The following is an 18,959-nucleotide window of genomic DNA, read 5'->3' as shown; positions in this document are numbered from 1 at the left end:
GAAAATGTATGCGAAATCACCTCATTACTGATAGTTTATCATTCTGTAAAAAATTTTTATCTTACGATAACACATATTCTGTGGGTAGTATGTCACGTGAGGTCGTTATGCAGTGTCATATTGTGATAGTGATGGATGGAATTTGTTAATTTTTTTCTATTAATTACAGAAATCAAAGAATTTCTCCGACCTCGTATTTTCTAAATAGGTTATAAGGAAGTGTTCATCCATCGGCGTAGGCTATCTCAGCGTTTGCTTGCTGATTCTGAGCTGCGGTTAGGAATAGGTTCGATTCCCACTCAAGCTGATTACCTATTTGGGGTTTTTCCTAGTGTTTCCTTGGGTGTAATCAATTGAGCGAGGGGTCAGTTTTGGGTATACATCAGTTGAGCGTGGGGTCAGATTTGGGTATACATCAGTTTGAGCGCGGGGTCAGTTTTGGGTATACATCAGTTAAGCACAAGTCAGTTTTGGGTGTACATCAGTTGAGCGTAGGGTTATTTTTGGGTGTACATCAGTTGAGCGCGGTGTGAGTTTTGGGTATACATCAATTGAGCGCGGAATCAGTTTTCGGTAAACATTAGTTGAGGGCGGGGTCAGTTTTGGGTGTACATCAGTTGAGCGCGGGGTCAGTTTTGGGTATACATCAGTTGAGCGCGGGGTCAGTTTTGGGTATACATCAATTGAGCGCGGAATCGTTTTTCGGTAAACATCAGTTGAGGGCGGGGTCAGTTTTGGGTGTACATCAGTTGAGCGCGGGGTCGGTTTTGGGTATACATCAGTTGAGCGCGGGGTCAATTTTGGGTATACGTTATTTGAGGGCGGAGTCAATTTTGGGTATACATCGGTTGAGCGCGGGGTCAGTTTTGGGTATACATCAGTTGAGCGCGGGGTCAGTTTTGGGTATACATCAGTTGAGCGCGGGGTCAGTTTTGGATATACATCAGTTGAGCGCGGGGTCAGTTTTGGGTATACATCAGTTGAGCGCGAGGTCAATTTTGGGTATACGTCATTTGAGGGCGGAGTCAATTTTGGGTATACATCGGTTGAGCGCGGGGTCAGTTTTGGGTATACATCAGTTGAGCGCGGGGTCAGTTTTTGGTATACATCAGTTGAGCACGGGGTCAGTTTTGGGTATACATCAATTGGGCGCGGAGTCAGTTTTGGGTATACATTAGTTGAGGGCGGGGTCAGTTTTGGGTACACATCAGTTGAGCGCGGGCCCAGTTTTGGGTATACATCAGTTGAGCGCGGGGTCAGTTTTTGGTATACATCAGTTGAGCGCGGGGTCAGTTTTTGGTATACATCAGTTGATCGCGGGGTCAGTTTTTGGTATACATCAGTAGAGCACGGAGTAAGTTTTGAGTATACATCAGTTGAGCGCGGGGTCAATTTTGGGTATACATCAGTTGAGCGCGGGGCCAGTTTTGAGTATACATCAGTTGAGCGCGGGGTTAATTTTGAGTTTACGTCATTTGAGGGCGGAGTCAATTTTGGGTATACATTAGTTGAGCGCGGGGTTAGTTTTGGGTATACATCAGTTGAGCGCGGGGCCAATTTTGAGTATACATCAGTTGAGCGCGGGGTCAATTTTTGGCTTACGTCATTTGAGGGCGGAGTCAATTTTGGGTATACATCGGTTGAGCGCGGGGTCAGTTTTGGGTATACATCGGTTGAGCGCGGGGCCAGTTTTGAGTATACATCAGTTGAGCGCAGGGTCAATTTTGGGTTTACGCCATTTGAGGGCGGAGTCAATTTTGGGTATACATCGGTTGAGCGAGGGGGTCAGTTTTGGGTATACATTGGTTGAGCGCGGGGACAGTTTTGGGTATACATCAGTTGAGCGCGGGGTCAGTTTTGGGTATACATCGGTTGAGCGCGGGGTCAGTTTTGGGTATACATCGGTTGAGCGCGGGGACAGTTTTGGGTATACATCGGTTGAGCACGGGGTCAGTTTTGGGTATACATCGGTTGAGCGCGGGGTCAGTTTTGGGTATACATCGGTTGAGCGCGGGGCCAGTTTTGAGTATACATCAGTTGACCGCGGTGGAGTTGAGCGCAATGGTCAGTTTTTCCTAGGGTTAGAGATGACTCGTAGCGCGTGAGAATTTATTTCGTGAGTTAATAAACAGTGGTACTTCGAACTACACGTTTCAGTCTCCATTTATTGTCGCTGACTTCGAAATAACTATTTATAAAACTGTAAGCAATGTGGTTGCAGATTTCAATAATAGATTGCAGATTTCATTTAAGTCAGGCTTGGTTTAGAAAAATTCAATCCTTATGACTTACTAATGAGTATAAAATAACAATACTGACAACGGTAAATGGTTGCACTGGATATTCGGTCTTTCATTTCTTCCTCCAAATGAAGTCGGACATGCTTTTGTTGAAGATTTAGTAAGCAAGCAACCTACCTGTTAATGAAAGTATCAGAGCCTGTGGTGATTATTTGGTATCAAATTTTATAGAACCGCGTTCTTTATTTCCCCCTGAAATATGGGCTTCCGATACTGTTACATCAGACAGAACTATAATACATGTGAGGAATTCCATAAAGCGTTTCTCTGAATCTTAATATTGTGCATCCTCATATAAGTTTTTTCTTTAAGTCATTTTTGAGAGGCAAACTAGCACATATATTATAATGAATGACAACAATTGGAATACTGTTAGAGCCAATCCTACATATACGAGTAAAAGGAGGGAACAGTATATAGAATTACTTTGTAGATATAGATGCGGAAATATTACTATAGGCATAATTGGTTTCTTACAGAAAGTAGCCTACTATTATCCAAGAAAGTGATCTAGATATTAAACAATCCATTACTGGCACTGAAACAAATGAGCGGTTCAGAGCAGAAGTGGTGTAAGTCAAAATTAGGTAATGACGTTTAAAGTAAAAATGCTGTAAAATACAGCGCAACGTAGCGATTAATATGTTCTTCGGTGCTATCCACTGACTACTAATAGTTTAAATAAAATGAATATTAATTGCTGCTTTGCGCTGTATTTTATAGAATGTTTACTTTAACCCTCATTACCCATTTTTGACTTACACCTCTTCTGCTCTCAACGGCTCAAATATTTTAAACTCTGACAAGTACCAAGTTATCGGTACGAGCATTTTAAATTCTGACAAGTACCAATTAATCGGTACGAGCATTTTTACGAGAGGAGCATTTTTAACCATACCTGTCAATGTGTAGAGAGTCCTAAGTGTCTACAAAATGGGAAAGGAAATTTTTGCGGCTCGTGTTGAACTGACCATCGCTCTCAACTGATACATTCAGTTCACATAAAATTTTCTCTTGCGCTCAACCGATGAGTTCCCGTTTTCTTAACGGTGAGATGATTGTCAGGTAATCCCATGGCGAATCGTCGACCTCGTGTTGCCATATACCATCTCGCGATCACCAAATTCCATCGAAGCTAAATGGTCGAATAGTTGATACGATGTCGTTAAGTAGTAGACAAAAAAATAAGTTAGTGTCATTAAGCGACGTTATAGGGCCTAATTATGTTCCTCAGTTAGTAAAACCTTAGGCATATTTAAATGAAGAACTAGCATGTACGTAGCCTATACAGAGTGTTTCCGAGGTGGTGTTACAAACTTTCAGGGATGATGGCGAAGGGCACATGTATCAATTTGAGATAAGGAACCATGGTCCGGAAATGACTGAATCGAAAGTTATAAGCAAAAATAGTTGTGTGGAAATGGAATTGTAATTTGGCACCACGTGCCCTCCTTCCCTTAACCTTTGGAACAGTCGTGGAAAGATGGTATGGGCCGGATGTCTCCTACTTGGGTACTTGGCGCGATACAATATGTGAGCTTGTCTACTGTTCCATTGGCTCATCCGTATTCGAAAATCAGGTCTGCTTATTCCGCTTTCGTGTACTCCTCCATTTCACTAGGACTGATCGTCTGGACACTGCAACATGTACACATACACTGCTGTCTACAGACGTGCATATCAGGACCGACCATGTCTGTTACACATTACGCTATCTGCATTGCTTTAGTGTAGTTTCCTGTCCCCATCCCTCAGACAGCGCACTGAATGGAATTCTGTAAGTAGATAACGTAAACAACGTCAGATGAATACAGTATATGTAAGATGTACAGATAAATACACATAAATAAGGTGTACAGAGGAATAAAATTATTTCATTTCCACTCAACTATTTTTGCTTGTAACTTTCGACTCGGTCATTTCCGGACCAGGGTTCCTTATCTCAAATTGATACATGTGCCCTTCTTCTCCATCATCCCTGAAAGTTTGTAACACCACCTCGGAAACACGTTAGATATGAAACTGTACTTACGACTATCAAATGATTAAGATACATGGTAATCAGTAAAATAAATGTAACAGTGTACAATGCAGACAGCAATTTCTTAAATAGGCTACATACAACATTTTTAATAATCGTTTCTGAATTTGTAACTGTTTGTCGCACAAAAAAAAAAAAAAAAAAAAAAAAAAAACCGTTTGCCATATTCATGATACTATTGTCTATTTGTCTATTGATAAATGTGGAACATAAATATGGATTTCATTTCGCTAATCAGAATATTTTCTGTGTGGAATTTAGTTTTCGATTTCTGAAGTGGACAATGACAAGTGTGTACGTATTTTGAAATAAGTATCAAAATTTCTCCTTTTGATATTGTACTAGTATAAGGAAGCTCCCTTCAGAGACTGCTTTATCTACCCAGGCTTTGGTCTAGGACTGTACAGGTTTTCGTCTTTCATCAATTTCATTTTTTAATAATTGGGACTGGTCAAAGTCATTTTCAGTGAAATGTAACGAACATAATCTGGCTCCATGTCCAGGATTAAAGTGTTTCCTTTTTCAGTATTCCCTCTATTTTCTGAACCGCGTTGGTAAGGAATTATGATTAAGAAGTCTATGAAGAAATATTCCTAGCTTCTTGTTATCAAGACTGCTCGTATTATTAGAACAACCAAACACATTACAAGAAGACTTATCGCAGTAACAAAAAAAATCTGAATTACTACACTCGCGCACGTGCATATACTATAACAGCAATAATGACAGTCCTAGACTATCGGCTCAGTGACGTCACGCAAACATTTTTACAGCTGAATGCAAGAGAACGCAGCGGAAGAAGAAAGAAATTAAATCACTGTTGATTATGTTTAATTGGAAGCTTTCATTTAATAACAAGTTGAGGTGCTCGGGCGTAAAACATGGTAACTGACATTTTGGTCAAAAAATGAGATATGTAGCGTATAATATGGTATCTTACATTCTGCTTCTAATGCAGTAATTAGTTTTACAACATCTTAACAGATGGCAGAAGTGTACAGATTTTACTTTCCTGGGAACTATGCAAACTGTTGCATGTATTAATGTTTATTACTCAACCGAGGTCAGTGGAATCCTTCAGTCCGGAGCGCCACTTGTACTGCTTCTGTGTTCGTATAGCTTCATCGCTATAGTTCACATTACGCCCGCGGCTTCACTGACCTCGGTCGAGTAATACCTACCTAATAACTTCAAAACACTAAAAGTCACTTACCATGTTTTACTCCCGAACCCCTCAGTTGTTATTTTGTGTTGTGTTCCCCTTTAACATTTTTTTTATTAAAAATACAGTAGAGTACTATTAGTTCTTTGTTTACTAATCTAATATAATTTATTTTTTAGCTAATTTATATAATTCCCCATCAACACATAGGCTTATATTTGAAACCATTAACTTTAACTTTTTCTTTATTGTATTAAATCTATTTAGAAATTATTTTATTTGATATGATCCCTTTCGATATATTAATTATATATTTTTTCATATCTTCATTAGTGTCCGAATAGTCGAATCTATAATCACATTTCAGTCAGAGCTTTAACCTTCTCTTCCCATCTAATTTTAACTCTAAAAAGGAATTTTCCTAATTTATGCAGATTGCTAGCGTTTAGGGGATTATTCATTTTTATACACCATTATAGCGTTTATGTTCAAACATTTTTTTATCCAGGCAACAGTTTTTCAATTATTGGTTGCCGCACAATTTAAAGCTGTATGTATTGCGTCTTTCGCTGGTCCACATAACGGACTTCATCTCTCTCTACGTTTCCTCTCTTATTCTCGAGCCTTATACCTAACCACCATGTCATTCCTGTTCTCTCTTTCCTTGAATTTAATGTAATATATTCTCCCTACAGTATTTTAGTGATTCTAGGTCCTTAATATTACGAAAAATATCTTGTCTCGAAATTTCGTTTATACTTTTTTTTTTTTTACCATGTTCTTCCAATAGTTTTCGTGTTTAGAGTCCCTAGTTGTCTCCATAGTCAATTGAGACCTAATCTATTTATTTCTAATTAAAGCTCTTTCAATCAATTCGATTTCAAATTAGCGGCGTCCATACAAAAGATACATTTTTTCATAATCTCTTAATCATTCTTTAACAAACATAACATATCATATTTCCTGCACTGAAGTTATTAATTTCTCTACACATTAAACATAAGTAAAAGATACACACATACATTATATATATTGTATTATGGGTCCCTATCACCACGGCATGACGTGTCCTCAGGTTGTGGATAGAGGAGACGGGCTCCAGATATGGAGGGTATGCGAATATATTGAATAAGCAGTCGTATACAGCCGATAAGGGGTGGTCCTCCAGCTTGGGGGTTGAGCGAAGGGCTAACAACCCATCACCGTAAAAAAACAGTTCATTACGAATTATACAATAAGCCTCGGAATGGGACTTAGGCCAGTTTCAATCTGATACTTTTCCAATTCTCTGCGAGCTAAAGCAAGGAGATGCACTATCACGTTTACTTTTTAACTTCGCTCTAGAATATACTTACTTACAAATGGCTTTTAAGGAACCCGAAGGTTCATTTCCACCCTCACATAAGCCCGCCATCGGTCCCTATCCTGTGCAAGATTAATCCAGTCTCTATCATCATGTCCCACCTCTCTCAAATCCATTTTAATATTATCCTCCCATCTACGTCTCGGCCTCCCCAAAGGTCATTTACCCTCCGGTCTCCCAACTAACACACTATATGCAGTTCTGGATTTGTCCATACGTGCTACATGCCCTGCCCATCTCAAATGTCTGGATTTAATGTTCCTAATTATGTGAGATGAAGAATACAATGCGTGCAGTTCTGCGTTGTGTAACTTTCTCCATTCTCCCGTAACTTCATGCCTCTTAGCCTCAAATATTTTCCTAAGAACCTTATTCTCAAACACCCTTAATCTTTGTTCCTCTCTCAAAGTGAAAGTCCAAGTTTCACAGCCATACAGAACAACCGGTAATATAACTATTTTATAAATTCTAACTTTCAGATTTTTTTGAGAGCAAACTAGATGACCGAATAATAACAGGCATTTTTCATATTTATTCTGCGTTTAATTTCCTCCCGAGTGTCATTTATATTTTTTATTGTTGCTCCAAGATATTTGAATTTTTCCACCTCTTCGAAGGATAAAACTCCAATTTTTATATTTCCTCTAGAATATGCCATTAGAAAAGTTCAGGATAACAGACAAGGTTTGGAATTGAACGGATTACAGCTTCTTGTCTATGCGGATAACGTGAATATGCTAAGAGAGAATCCACAAACGATAAGAGAAAACACGGAACTTTTACTTGAAGCAAGTAAAGCGGTAGGTTTGGAAGTAAATCCCGAAAAGACAAAGTATTTGATTATGGCTCGTGACTAGAATATTGTACGAAATGGAAATATAAAAATTGAAGACTTATCCTTCGAAGAGGTGGAAAAATTCAAATATCTTGGAGCAACAGTAACAAATATAAATGACACTCGGGAGGAAATTAAACGCAGAATAAATATGGGAAATGCCTGTTATTATTTGGTTGAGAAACTTTTGTCATAGTCTGCTGTCAGAAAATCTGAAAGTTAGAATTTATAAAACAGTTATATTACCGGTTGTTCTTTATGGTTGTGAAACTTGGACTTAGACTTTGAGAAAGGAACAGAGATTAAGGGTGTTTGAAAATAAAGTTCTTAGGAAAATATTTGAGGCTAAGAGAGATGAAGTTACAGGAGAATAGAGAAAGTTACAACGCAGAACTGCACGCATTGTATTCTTCACCTGACATAATTGGAAAACATTAAATCCAGACGTTTGAGGCATGAAGCACGTATGGGCGATATGCATGTAGAGTGTTAGTTGGGGGATCGGAGGTAAAAAGACCTTCGGGGAGGCCGAGACGTAGATGGAAGGATAATATGAAATGGATTTGAGAGAGGTGGGATATGATTATAGAGACTGGATTAATCTTGCACAGGATAGGGACCGATGACGGACTTATGTGAGGGCGGGAATGAACCTACAGGTTCCTTAAGAGCCATTTGTATGTTTCGAACCGAGGTACAAATGTATGTGAGGTACAAATTGCAACACAAGCTGCCCACTGTAGCAACCGAGTCATTGAGACATCCAGTGTGAGCTAATCGTTAACATGTTTATCTCTATTACAGAATGCTAATGGACATGTTACATGCTCCTAGCGATATGCATAGCAAGAATAAAGGATGCAGTTGATACTAGAGTGTTGCAAAACCAGTTGAAAATAATATGAATTATACGACGATACTGAGCGCCTGGCTCTGTAGGCAGTGTGCGCAACTTTTCCACCATACTAGTGTGCTGTTTAATGAATGTTCAATTTGTTTTGCTCTCTTTATGCGAGGACGGCTATGACTTTAGAATATAAAAGGCAGCTCACGTCATTGAGCCATCTAGGTATTACAATTAACTATCTTCAAGAGCAACAACATGCAGCGTAAAACTACATCCATCAGAAACCTAAAAGTACTTTGTTTGTTAAAAATGATATTCTTTCTTAAAACAAAAATTCTATGTTCTTAGAAATGTTTTCTAAATTAAATATTGCATTTGTTTACAGTAAAAAACTAATGTATTAACAACTGTCTTTTTTAGGTATACATTTTGAGTTTATAGTATAAACGATATATTAAATGTATGTTCTTATTTTCTCTTTTGTTTCGTAATTAATTGCAGTTCTGTAGGTCGCAATTGTTCACATATAATTTCATATTATGTATTATGGTTATTTCCTTGGAGTACGAGAAGGCTGTGGTCTTTCACCACTTCTGTTCATTATATATATATATATATATATATATATATATATATATAAACAGAATGGTTCAAGATTGGCGACAGACACGCCATGGATTTATTCCAATTAATCGAAATTTGCAGCTTGATGCTTTACTTTTCGCTGATGATCTAGTTCTCATAGCATCAACTGAAGATGATTTACAATATTCAGTACACAATTTAAATATGGTCAGTGAAAAATATAACATGGAAATTAATATTGAAAAAACGAAAATAATGTCATTTTGTGGGAAATTCCCTGTACCAAGTAAAATCTGTTTGAATAATAAAATAATAGAAAGAGTAAATACTTTCACTTACCTTGGCTATATACTGTCACCTTATGATGAAGTAGATATTGCTGAAAAAATATGTAAATATAATAAAACAATGGGGATCATTAATAAAATTATGAAACCTTCACTAGTACAAAGACACACAAGAATAGGCTTGTATAAAACCTTAGCACAGCCAGTATTAAGCTATGGCAGTGAAGCGTGGACTGTGAAGAATAAAGATGTCAGAAGAATAACAGCAAATGAGATGAGGTTAATGAGAGCAACAGCTGGATATACTCGCTGGGATCATAAACAAATGAGGGCATAATGCAAGAACTTCAAATATAACCCATTATGCAGTTCATCAACAAATATCAACTTCAGTGGAAGGGTCATCTCGAAAGAATGGATCGATGCAGAATTCCAAAAACACTGTTTCATTACCATCCGCATGGCAAAAGATCTCTAGGTCGTCCGAAGAAGAGATGGACTGAAAATTCTAGTTTGAGACCGTAACAGGCCACTCGGCCTAATACTTGTTAGGAAGACGACGACGACGACGACGACGGTTATTTCCTTTGCTATTACAGGTGTTCATTTGTTCATTTATGTAATAGGACTACTTACGCAGTTACTGCAAGTTGAAAATTATAAAAAATACATAATCATCATCCTTCCACGGATTAATCCTTGAACTGTTACGGTCTGAACGAAACACTGGTGTTCTCAAGCCACCTCATCCTTGGACGACCCAAAGATCTTTTGTCACGTGGGTGATATTGCATGATGGCTTCAGGAATCCGTGTTCTAGGCATCCTATTAAGATGGTCTTGTCAATTTTTCTGGTAATTCTTGGATGTAGTGCTTACTTCGTCGTATTAAAAAGTGTCGAATCAACTGTAGGCGTACTTGCAAACACTTTTTTAATACGACAAAGTAAATTTCCTTCAGTTGTTACACCGTTTATATGCCCAGAAAATGTCAGTTTCATGTACGAGTATAATGAAGTGCGCCTAGTGTTCTGTCCTGCAAAACATTAGGGGCAACCGTTTGAAATTCGAACATCCGATCGGACGCTCAACCTGGTCGGTTATTGTCTGACTGGTCGAATCTAAACCTGTTCTAAACCCCAGTCTGCAGCTCTGTAGTTGAAACATAAACACAACTCAGGGGAACTAGGTCAGAGTAACGGGACGCCGAGCCTCGAACCAAGCGGATGAGCACTTATGCCCTAAGCTATATTCAAACTCACAACCGTGGCGTGAAATTTGAGCATGTTTAGCAGTAGTGTATTTCTAAACAAAAAAGTGCCCAGGCTCTGGGTTTTCGGTAGTACCGGTAGTAATTGTCACTACCACCATTTCCGTATAAATACTTAAGTTATGGAATGTCAGACGAAAATACATGGGTTCGAATCTAGATATAGAGGTTACTAGGTCTGTGGAGTAGACCTCGCTATGAAATTGTTTAACTATGAATAAAACTTGACTTTTTATAAATGTCAATTTTAACGATAATACGAGAATCATAAAAGTGTCTTGGCGCCGTCCAGCCTCGAAAAAAATAGTACCCCGGCTCCGCCAGGGCCCGCCAGCCTGAAATATAGAACTGATGTTTAATCGATATACACGTCGCACAATAGTCCGAATCGCTTAAAATCCGGACAAAATTAATATAGGCCTAATTCCTCTTCCAGTGGTCATATTTACTTGAAATTTGGTACACTGATTACTAATAACGCTTATCTAATGTGTGTGAATTTTAATGACATTAAATTGTATCGTCATGCATTTGGGGAGCTACGATAAGTAGCGAAACCTAGTTCCACGAATCGACTGTACTGCTGAGAGGATCATCGGGTTAACCACGTGATACCTCCGTACTGGTCGAATGGTTGTTCACCTCTGTTGAGGTATGTGGACTAAAGTGCTGCAGAATAGGGCTTACAACCGGTTTTCATTCGACCGGTCAGAGAGCATCCGTCAAGGTACAGCATCTGAGCGAATGTTCGAATTTCAACCGGTTGCCCCTGATATTTTGCAGCCTAGGCAGAACACTGAAATATTCAAAGTACAGAACGGAGTAACAATTGAAGGAAATTTACCTTGTGTAAGTTAAAAAAATGTAGGTCTGTTTGCTTAATATAGGCCTACAATTGATTGCATATTTTAATACATTTACATAGATGAACAAATGGGCACCGGTAACAACAAAGGAAATAAGTGTAATGCATAATATGAAATCTGGTGTGTAAAGAAATGCGAGAATATAATAAATTACAATTACTTACTAAATAGTAGAGAAAATAAGTACATACATTCTCTTGTAACGTTCATACTTTAAATTCAGAATGCATACCTCTAAAACAGTAGTTCTTAATGCAATTAAAACGTATTTGTTTAATATAGGCCTACAATTGATTGTATACATGGACAAATGGATACTGGTAACAACAAAGGAAATAAGTGTAATGCATAATAATGTAAAGAAATGCAAGAATAGAATAAATTACAATTACTTACTAAATAGTAGAGAAAATAAGTACATACATTCTATTGTAACGTTTACAATTTAAACTCAAAATGCGTACCTCTGAAACAGTATTTGTTAATGCCTTTTTATTACTCTAAGTAGATGCATTATTTCATTAATGAATCATTTTTAAGAAGATACATTTTGTAGTCCACACCTGTGGAGTAATGGTTAGCGCGTCTGGCCGCGAAACCAGGTGGGCCCGGTCGGGGCAAGTTACCTGGTTGAAGTTTTTCTGGGGGTTTCCCTCAACCCAATATGAGCAAATTCTGGGTAACTTTCGGTGCTGAACCCCGGACTCATTTCACCGGCATTATCACCTTCATCTCATTCAGACGATTAATAACCTAAGATGTTGGTAAAGCGTCGTAAAATAACCTACTAAAATAAAATATATTTTATACTTGACGATACCAACTGTAATACGTGAATGAATGAATCAATAAATGAATCAACTAATGAATGAATCAATCAATGAATCACTGAATCAATCAATCAATGAAACCATGGATGAATGACTCAATGAGTCGATGGATGAATGTATCGATGGATGGTTGATTGATTGATTAATTGATTTATTGATTGAATAATTTCAAGGGAAAAATTGTTCCGGGGCCGGGTATCGATCCCGGGACCTCTGGTTGAACGTACCAGCGCTCTCCCAACTGAGCTACCCGGGAACTCCACCCGACACCGTCTCAACTTTTCCCTTTATATCCACATAACTCGCGTGGGCTGACGAAACGCCAGAGACCCACATCGAGTGCACACAAACTCTGTGTGACTTGGAATTGTGGTTTTCTGTTAACGTACACAGTGACGTATATATTATGCAAATCTAGTCTTTCAGGTGAAGCTCCCTGTAAAGCAGATTTGAATAATTTGAAGGGAAACATTGTTCCGGGGCCGGGTATCGGTCCCGGGACCTCTGGTTGAACGTACCAGCGCTACCCGGGAACTCCACCCGACACCGTCTCAACTTTTCCCTTTATATCCACACAACTCGCGTGGGCTGACAAACGCCAGAGACCCACATCGAGTGCACACAAACTCTGTGTGACTTGGAATTGTGGTTTTCTGTTAATGTACACAGTGACGTATATACGTGGTGTGTCTAAAAAGTTCGGTGAATGGTGTCATCTCTGAACGGAAACTTGGCGCATGCGCATGGTTCTTCAGAGACTTGGGGAGAATCGATACACAGCATGCAATGCATGTGACTGGCAGTGTAAACAGACTGCGACCAGTTGAACGTAGTCGGTGTGAGAGGAAGTGTCACAGCGCAATGGAGCAACGTGTAAACGTCAAGTTCTGCTACAAATTGGGGAAGGCTGCAACGGAGACACATGGAATGTTGGTGCAGGTGTACGGGAGGGAAGCCGTGAGCAGAAAATGTGTTTAGGAATGGTTTAAACGCTTCCGTGAAGGGAAGGAAACAATTGAGGATGAGCCACGTTCAGGTCGGCCATCGAGAAAGTGCGACAAATGCTGGCACAAGATCGGCGACTGACTCTAAGATCGATTGCGGAGGAATTGGACATTAGCAAGGACACGGTGCACACCATCGTCTGCGATGATTTGGGTAAGCGGAAGATCTGCTCCCGATTTGTGCCGCACAAGCTCACAGACGAGCAGAAAGCAAAACGGATGGAAACTTCTGGTGATTTCATTTCCATGTGTGACCAGGATCCATTGCTTCTGAAAACAATCGTCACGGGAGAAGAGACCTGGTGCTACCAGTTCGATCCGGAATCAAAACGGCAATCGATGTCATGGTGTTCACCGACTTCTCCACGACCAAAAAAAAAAAAAGAAAGCCGTCCGCAAAACTCCAAGGTGAAAACATTGTTGATCGCCTTCTTCGACAACAACGGCATCATCCATAAGGAATTTGTTCCTGCAGGTCAAACCATTAATGCTACATTTTACCAGTCCGTTTTGAACCGATTGCTGCAGCGTATCCGGCGGGTTCGGCCAGAGTTGCACAGGACTGGAAAATGGATGCTGCTCCATGACAATGCCAGCATTTGTCGCACTTTCTCGATCATTTCTGGGGTTCTGCTTGTCGATGGCCGGCCTGAACGTGGCTCATCCTCAATTGTTTCCTTCCCTTCACGGAAGCGTTTAAACCATTCGTAAACACATTTTCTGCTCACGGCTTCCCTCCCGTACACCTGCACCAACATTCCATGTGTCTCCGTTGCAGTCTTCCTCAATTTGTAGCAGAACTTGATGTTTACACGTTGCTCCATTGCGCTGTGACACTTCCTCTCGCACTGACTACGTTCAACTGGTCGCAGTCTGTTTACACTGCCAGTCACATGCATTGCATGCTGTGTATCGATTCTCCCCAAGTCTCTGCAGAACCATGCGCATGCGCAAGCACATGCGCCAAGTTTCCGTTCAGAGATGACACCATTCACCGAACTTTTTAGACACACCACGTATTATGCAAGTCTAGTCTTTCAGGTGACGCTCCCTGTAAAGTAGATTTGAATAATTTGAAGGGAAAAATTGTTCCGGGGCCGGGTATCGATCCCGGGACCTCTGGTTGAACGTACCAGCGCTCTCCCAACTGAGCTACCCGGGAACTCCACCTGACACCGTCTCAGTTGGGAGAGCGCTGGTACGTTCAACCAGAGGTCCCGGGATCGATACCCGGCCCCGGGACAATTTTTCCCTTGAAATTATTCAAATCTTCTTTACAGGGAGCTTCACCTGAAAGACTAGATTTGCATGATTTATTGATTGATAGTTAGATTGATTGATTGATTTTAGTGAGGGAAGAAGAGTTATCATTTATCAGTTAAATAGTAAGTCTATACGATGGTAATAAGTACATGCTAAGGCTTTTAGAACTCCCACATGGCTCAATATGGTTTGCCTTTATCGTCCACCCATAAAGAGTGAGAAACACCTCGAATATTCGTTAAACCGAACCTGAGACACTCCGCGAGACGGAATGGCTTTGCATACTGACTATAGCGCCAGGCGTTCAATAGCAATATTTCTCTTTTTGGTAACGGATTGTGCACGACTCTAATGTGGACGTGAGGCCAGCAGTTGGATGGTTGAAGTAAGCCCTCTGTGGGCTGTCACATCTAGAATTATGTTAGATTTATTAATTAGGCCTATTTCCGTAGTAACTAGCACAATTTAAAAAATTCCGGGTTTGTAATAGATGTGAAAATTCGGTACCGGTACGATTTGGAAGACAAATCGTCCGTTATACCAAAACATGTGTGTAGAAATCATAATTGCTCGTATAATGCAGTAATTTCTAAGAAATCAGTCTAACTTAATTGAATATTAAGAATTAACATGTTGTTGTAACATTAGTTTAACTTGCCTCGATTGTCGTTATTTCGATAATTATTACATTTTATAAAACAAATCAATTACAATAATCGATCTACTGTGTAAAGAAAATGTTACTTTTTTGCAGGGGGTTCAGGTCAAAAATGCATTCTACGAGGCATCAGTGGAAGTTTCCAAGCTGGACGCCTGACGGCAATCTTAGGCCCATCCGGAGCTGGCAAATCATCATTGCTGAACGTTCTCTCTGGATTCAAGTAAGTTTGAATCAAGATTGCATTGAGTAGGATTGTTTTCAAAAGTAATTTATTGTATTGAAATAGTATTGTTGACATTGTCTTATTTTTTGGGGTTATAAAATGTGTATTGTGTGTAATGCGGAAAAAGTATAAGTTTAAATTATAAACTGTTTCATTTGTGTTTATATTTTGCGCGGTGGTTCAAGAAAATGAACTACATATAGGACTATATTTGGATATTAATGAGTATTAATCTTTACGTAGGACTATATTTAAATAACATTAGAAAAAGATTTCCAAGCAGTAACATTATTTGGGCCCATAACCTCTAGAGAACTATAAATGATGATATTACTCAGACTCTGGCAAGGAAAGGATCCACTCATTCTGATTGTGGATCAGAACCTTCCCTTCTGATATCTATACAATGTGTGCTGTGAATGAATGATCATTGGAAGGTTTCTGAACGCCAAACATGTTGGAAGAATATTACTGAATTTAATCGAATTTCGAATCTGACTTGGAAGTCCACAAATAAACTTCCAGCGGAAGTCCACAAATAAATCTCTTCTAGCCGAAGGCACAGCAGAAATAGGTCCCTGCTATACCTTAAAGGACTTCTTTTTTCTATCTTGAGATCGAGAAAGTTTTTTTTTTCTTCTTTTCTGGATTTGTGACTGAAACACTAACGTAGAGTCACCAAGAATCCCGACGTTGACATTTCTGTTTCTGAAGAACACTCAAGATTTCAGCCACTGAGGTGTAACTAGAATGTGTAGACCAGCGACGACCAAACTGGGTATCGTGATTACATCGTGTAATCAAAGACATTCATACTAGTAATGGGGAGTTTCCTGTTCGTTGCTCTCTGTCTCGCTCACGTACTGAAGGTAAGCAGTGTCGGTACCATGTAGCTCTACAAACCCTCTGTCTCTACGAGCAGGAGCAGAAGGTTTCGTACAGAATGGGAAGAGGAATTTATTCGCTGTTCTATCGGAGAACATGTAATATGTTGCTTTGCTCAACGGTTCAATTAGTAGTATATAGAAGCGATATTACAGGACATTACGCTGAATACACAGGCATAACAGGTATTATTATTATTATTATTATTATTATTATTATTATTATTATTATTATTATTATTTATCAGCAAGTGTTACCATAATTCTTATATACATGCCTGAATATATAGGCTACATCATCCCTTGAAGGATAAAATAATGACTACGCTTTATGTTCATTTTAATTTATTTTTTAATCTTTTGATGACTATTAACAATTATCTACTAGTTATTAATTTAATAATAATAATAATAATAATAATAATAATAATAATAATAATAATAATAATAATAATAATAATAATAATAATAATATAGAGAAACTGATTGAATATTACGTGTTAGTGTAGTAATGAAATGAGCTATTAAACTCCAAGAACTGAAATCAGCCTTAAATTATCGTCATGAAGAGAAAGATGACGTAAATAAATGTAAGGAAGCCAGCTATCTAGTGGCGAACGAAATAGCTCGTTCTCTTAAGCCTTCCAACGAAGGAGAGTTTTATAAAAGCGTAATGATCAAGGTGGCTGAAATGATTTGTCCAGTAAAAGTTGTTGATTAATTTTGAAAAACTGTGCATTTCTCGACTAAATATCCAGAAGAGAATTCAGGAAATTTATGATTGTGTTCAAGAGGAATATTTTTAAAAAGCAAGAAAATTTGTATATATTTTTTATTGGCTCTTGACGACAATAGTGACATTATTGATACAGCAAAGCTTGCGATTTTTATTCGCGGGATTTATGAAGAACTCATTGTTAGTGCACGAACCACCACTGGTTGTAGTTTTCATGCCATGTACCTCTCCCCCGTCTCCTTACTTCTTAGACTGTCTCACACGTGTAATCACTGCCGTTCGAGTTTTGATCACCGCTGGTGTAGACTGTATTGCAGCAGTTTGATTTGTTTGTGGGTTTACAGTTTAATTGATTTAGATCATGGTTAAGTGATGAATGTAGAGAAGTTAACTCACAACCCAATCCTTATGATCCATAGCCCTATTGTTCTGATTCGTAACTCATATCTTCTGGTAATGAAATGTCGTAGTACCTAATAGATTTGTAAATAGCTATAAGAGTAATCATATATCCGACAGCTGGATAGGTCTCTATAGGTACCGGTACAGAGATGGTAAAGGGAAATTATTAAGAGTTGATGGAATGATGAGGTTAAAGCTGAAGAACTCTGAGGAAAACTCTCACAATTTTGGCTTTGTCCATCACAAATATAAGGTAATTCCACCATCGCCAAGATATGAAGTCGATCCGCGGTCTAAGGCAGCACTCTGCGGGCTGAGCTACCAAGGTGGCTTAGCACGATGATCACCCCACCGCTGTTATAGCTGACTTACGAAACCGATATTATACTTCCACAAATTCCCCACGATACTAGGTGGGCACCGGTCCATACATTGCCCCGAAATCTCATGAGAGAATTTCTTTCCCATGACGGTTCGAATCAGCGCTTATTCCGTATCGCTAGTCTAAGGGATGTCGCATTAGATCACATGGTTACCACTCGAGACACAGGTACAGATACGGAGCGTAATAAATAGGGGGAGGATGTTGATGAAAAGTCATCTTATTTTTCACATTAGGACGATGCCTATTAATATAGAAATTCTTGCTTTGTTAATATCAACGTAAAAAAGTAATTTCTTATATTGCATTTCTTGACGTTTTTGAACTAATAGGTCATTTTTATATTTTTCGGCATTTTTGGTCATTTTTAATACTTTGAAGAACTTTTAGATAATTTGGAATACATTTTACTTTCTTCTTTACCGATGAATCTGTTAAATCATTTTCTAACCAAATAGGTCATTATTATCTACTGAATAAGTGAATAACAGTGACGTTTGAGTTTTATAGTTTGGAACAGACTCTAAAGTTCATCCCTCATTCTACTGAAGACTTCACTTCACACAACGGAAGTAAAATAAAATGCTAGACAACAGCTTAGTTTAAGTGAGGGTTTTGACCGCTACTGTTTTTTAGTCGGTACGAGGGTGGTTTTAGAATTATGTTTGGAAGGGGGGGAAACTTTCACCATATCCTGGACAGGACGTTGTTTCCTCAACATGGTTCGGAAGGAATGTCTACTGTAGTAGACAGTATTTTTAATACAAAGATTGCAAGAATTCACGTTGCGCCCACAATTTGTTTTAACATTCACACTCCTCCATCTGGAAGATCTGGTAACAAAAGTGAAGCGCGCGGAAGAAGGAGAATGAAAGCACTGACATGGACCATCCCTGATTGAAACCCATTGTAAACCCTCATTAAAATCTATAGTTTTCCCCTAAAACCTTAATTTTGTTGCATGTTATTTTCCTTTATCTTAGCCAAATTCCAGGAAGTTTCCTCCTCTCTCCGAGATT

The 18,959-nt window shown here is 38.9% G+C and overlaps 1 protein-coding gene across 3 annotated transcripts in view; it reads left to right on the top strand.

Annotated features, from left to right (window-relative positions):
- LOC138703121 (ATP-binding cassette sub-family G member 1-like) overlaps positions 1-18,959 on the top strand; it is a 74,051-nt gene that overhangs the window by 5,660 nt on the left and 49,432 nt on the right. For all 3 annotated transcript variants that reach the window (XM_069830716.1, XM_069830715.1, XM_069830714.1), the window contains exon 2: positions 15,407-15,533. In XM_069830716.1, coding sequence (XP_069686817.1) covers positions 15,423-15,533 — 111 coding nt within the window. In that variant the 5' untranslated portion in view covers positions 15,407-15,422. The remainder of the gene's footprint in view (positions 1-15,406; positions 15,534-18,959) is intronic.

Source organism: Periplaneta americana, chromosome 7 (assembly GCF_040183065.1).
Source record: "Periplaneta americana isolate PAMFEO1 chromosome 7, P.americana_PAMFEO1_priV1, whole genome shotgun sequence".
NCBI classification, from domain to species: Eukaryota; Metazoa; Arthropoda; class Insecta; order Blattodea; family Blattidae; genus Periplaneta; species Periplaneta americana.
Note: the sequence above shows the minus strand (reverse complement) of the source record. Positions and strands in the feature narration are given on the sequence as shown.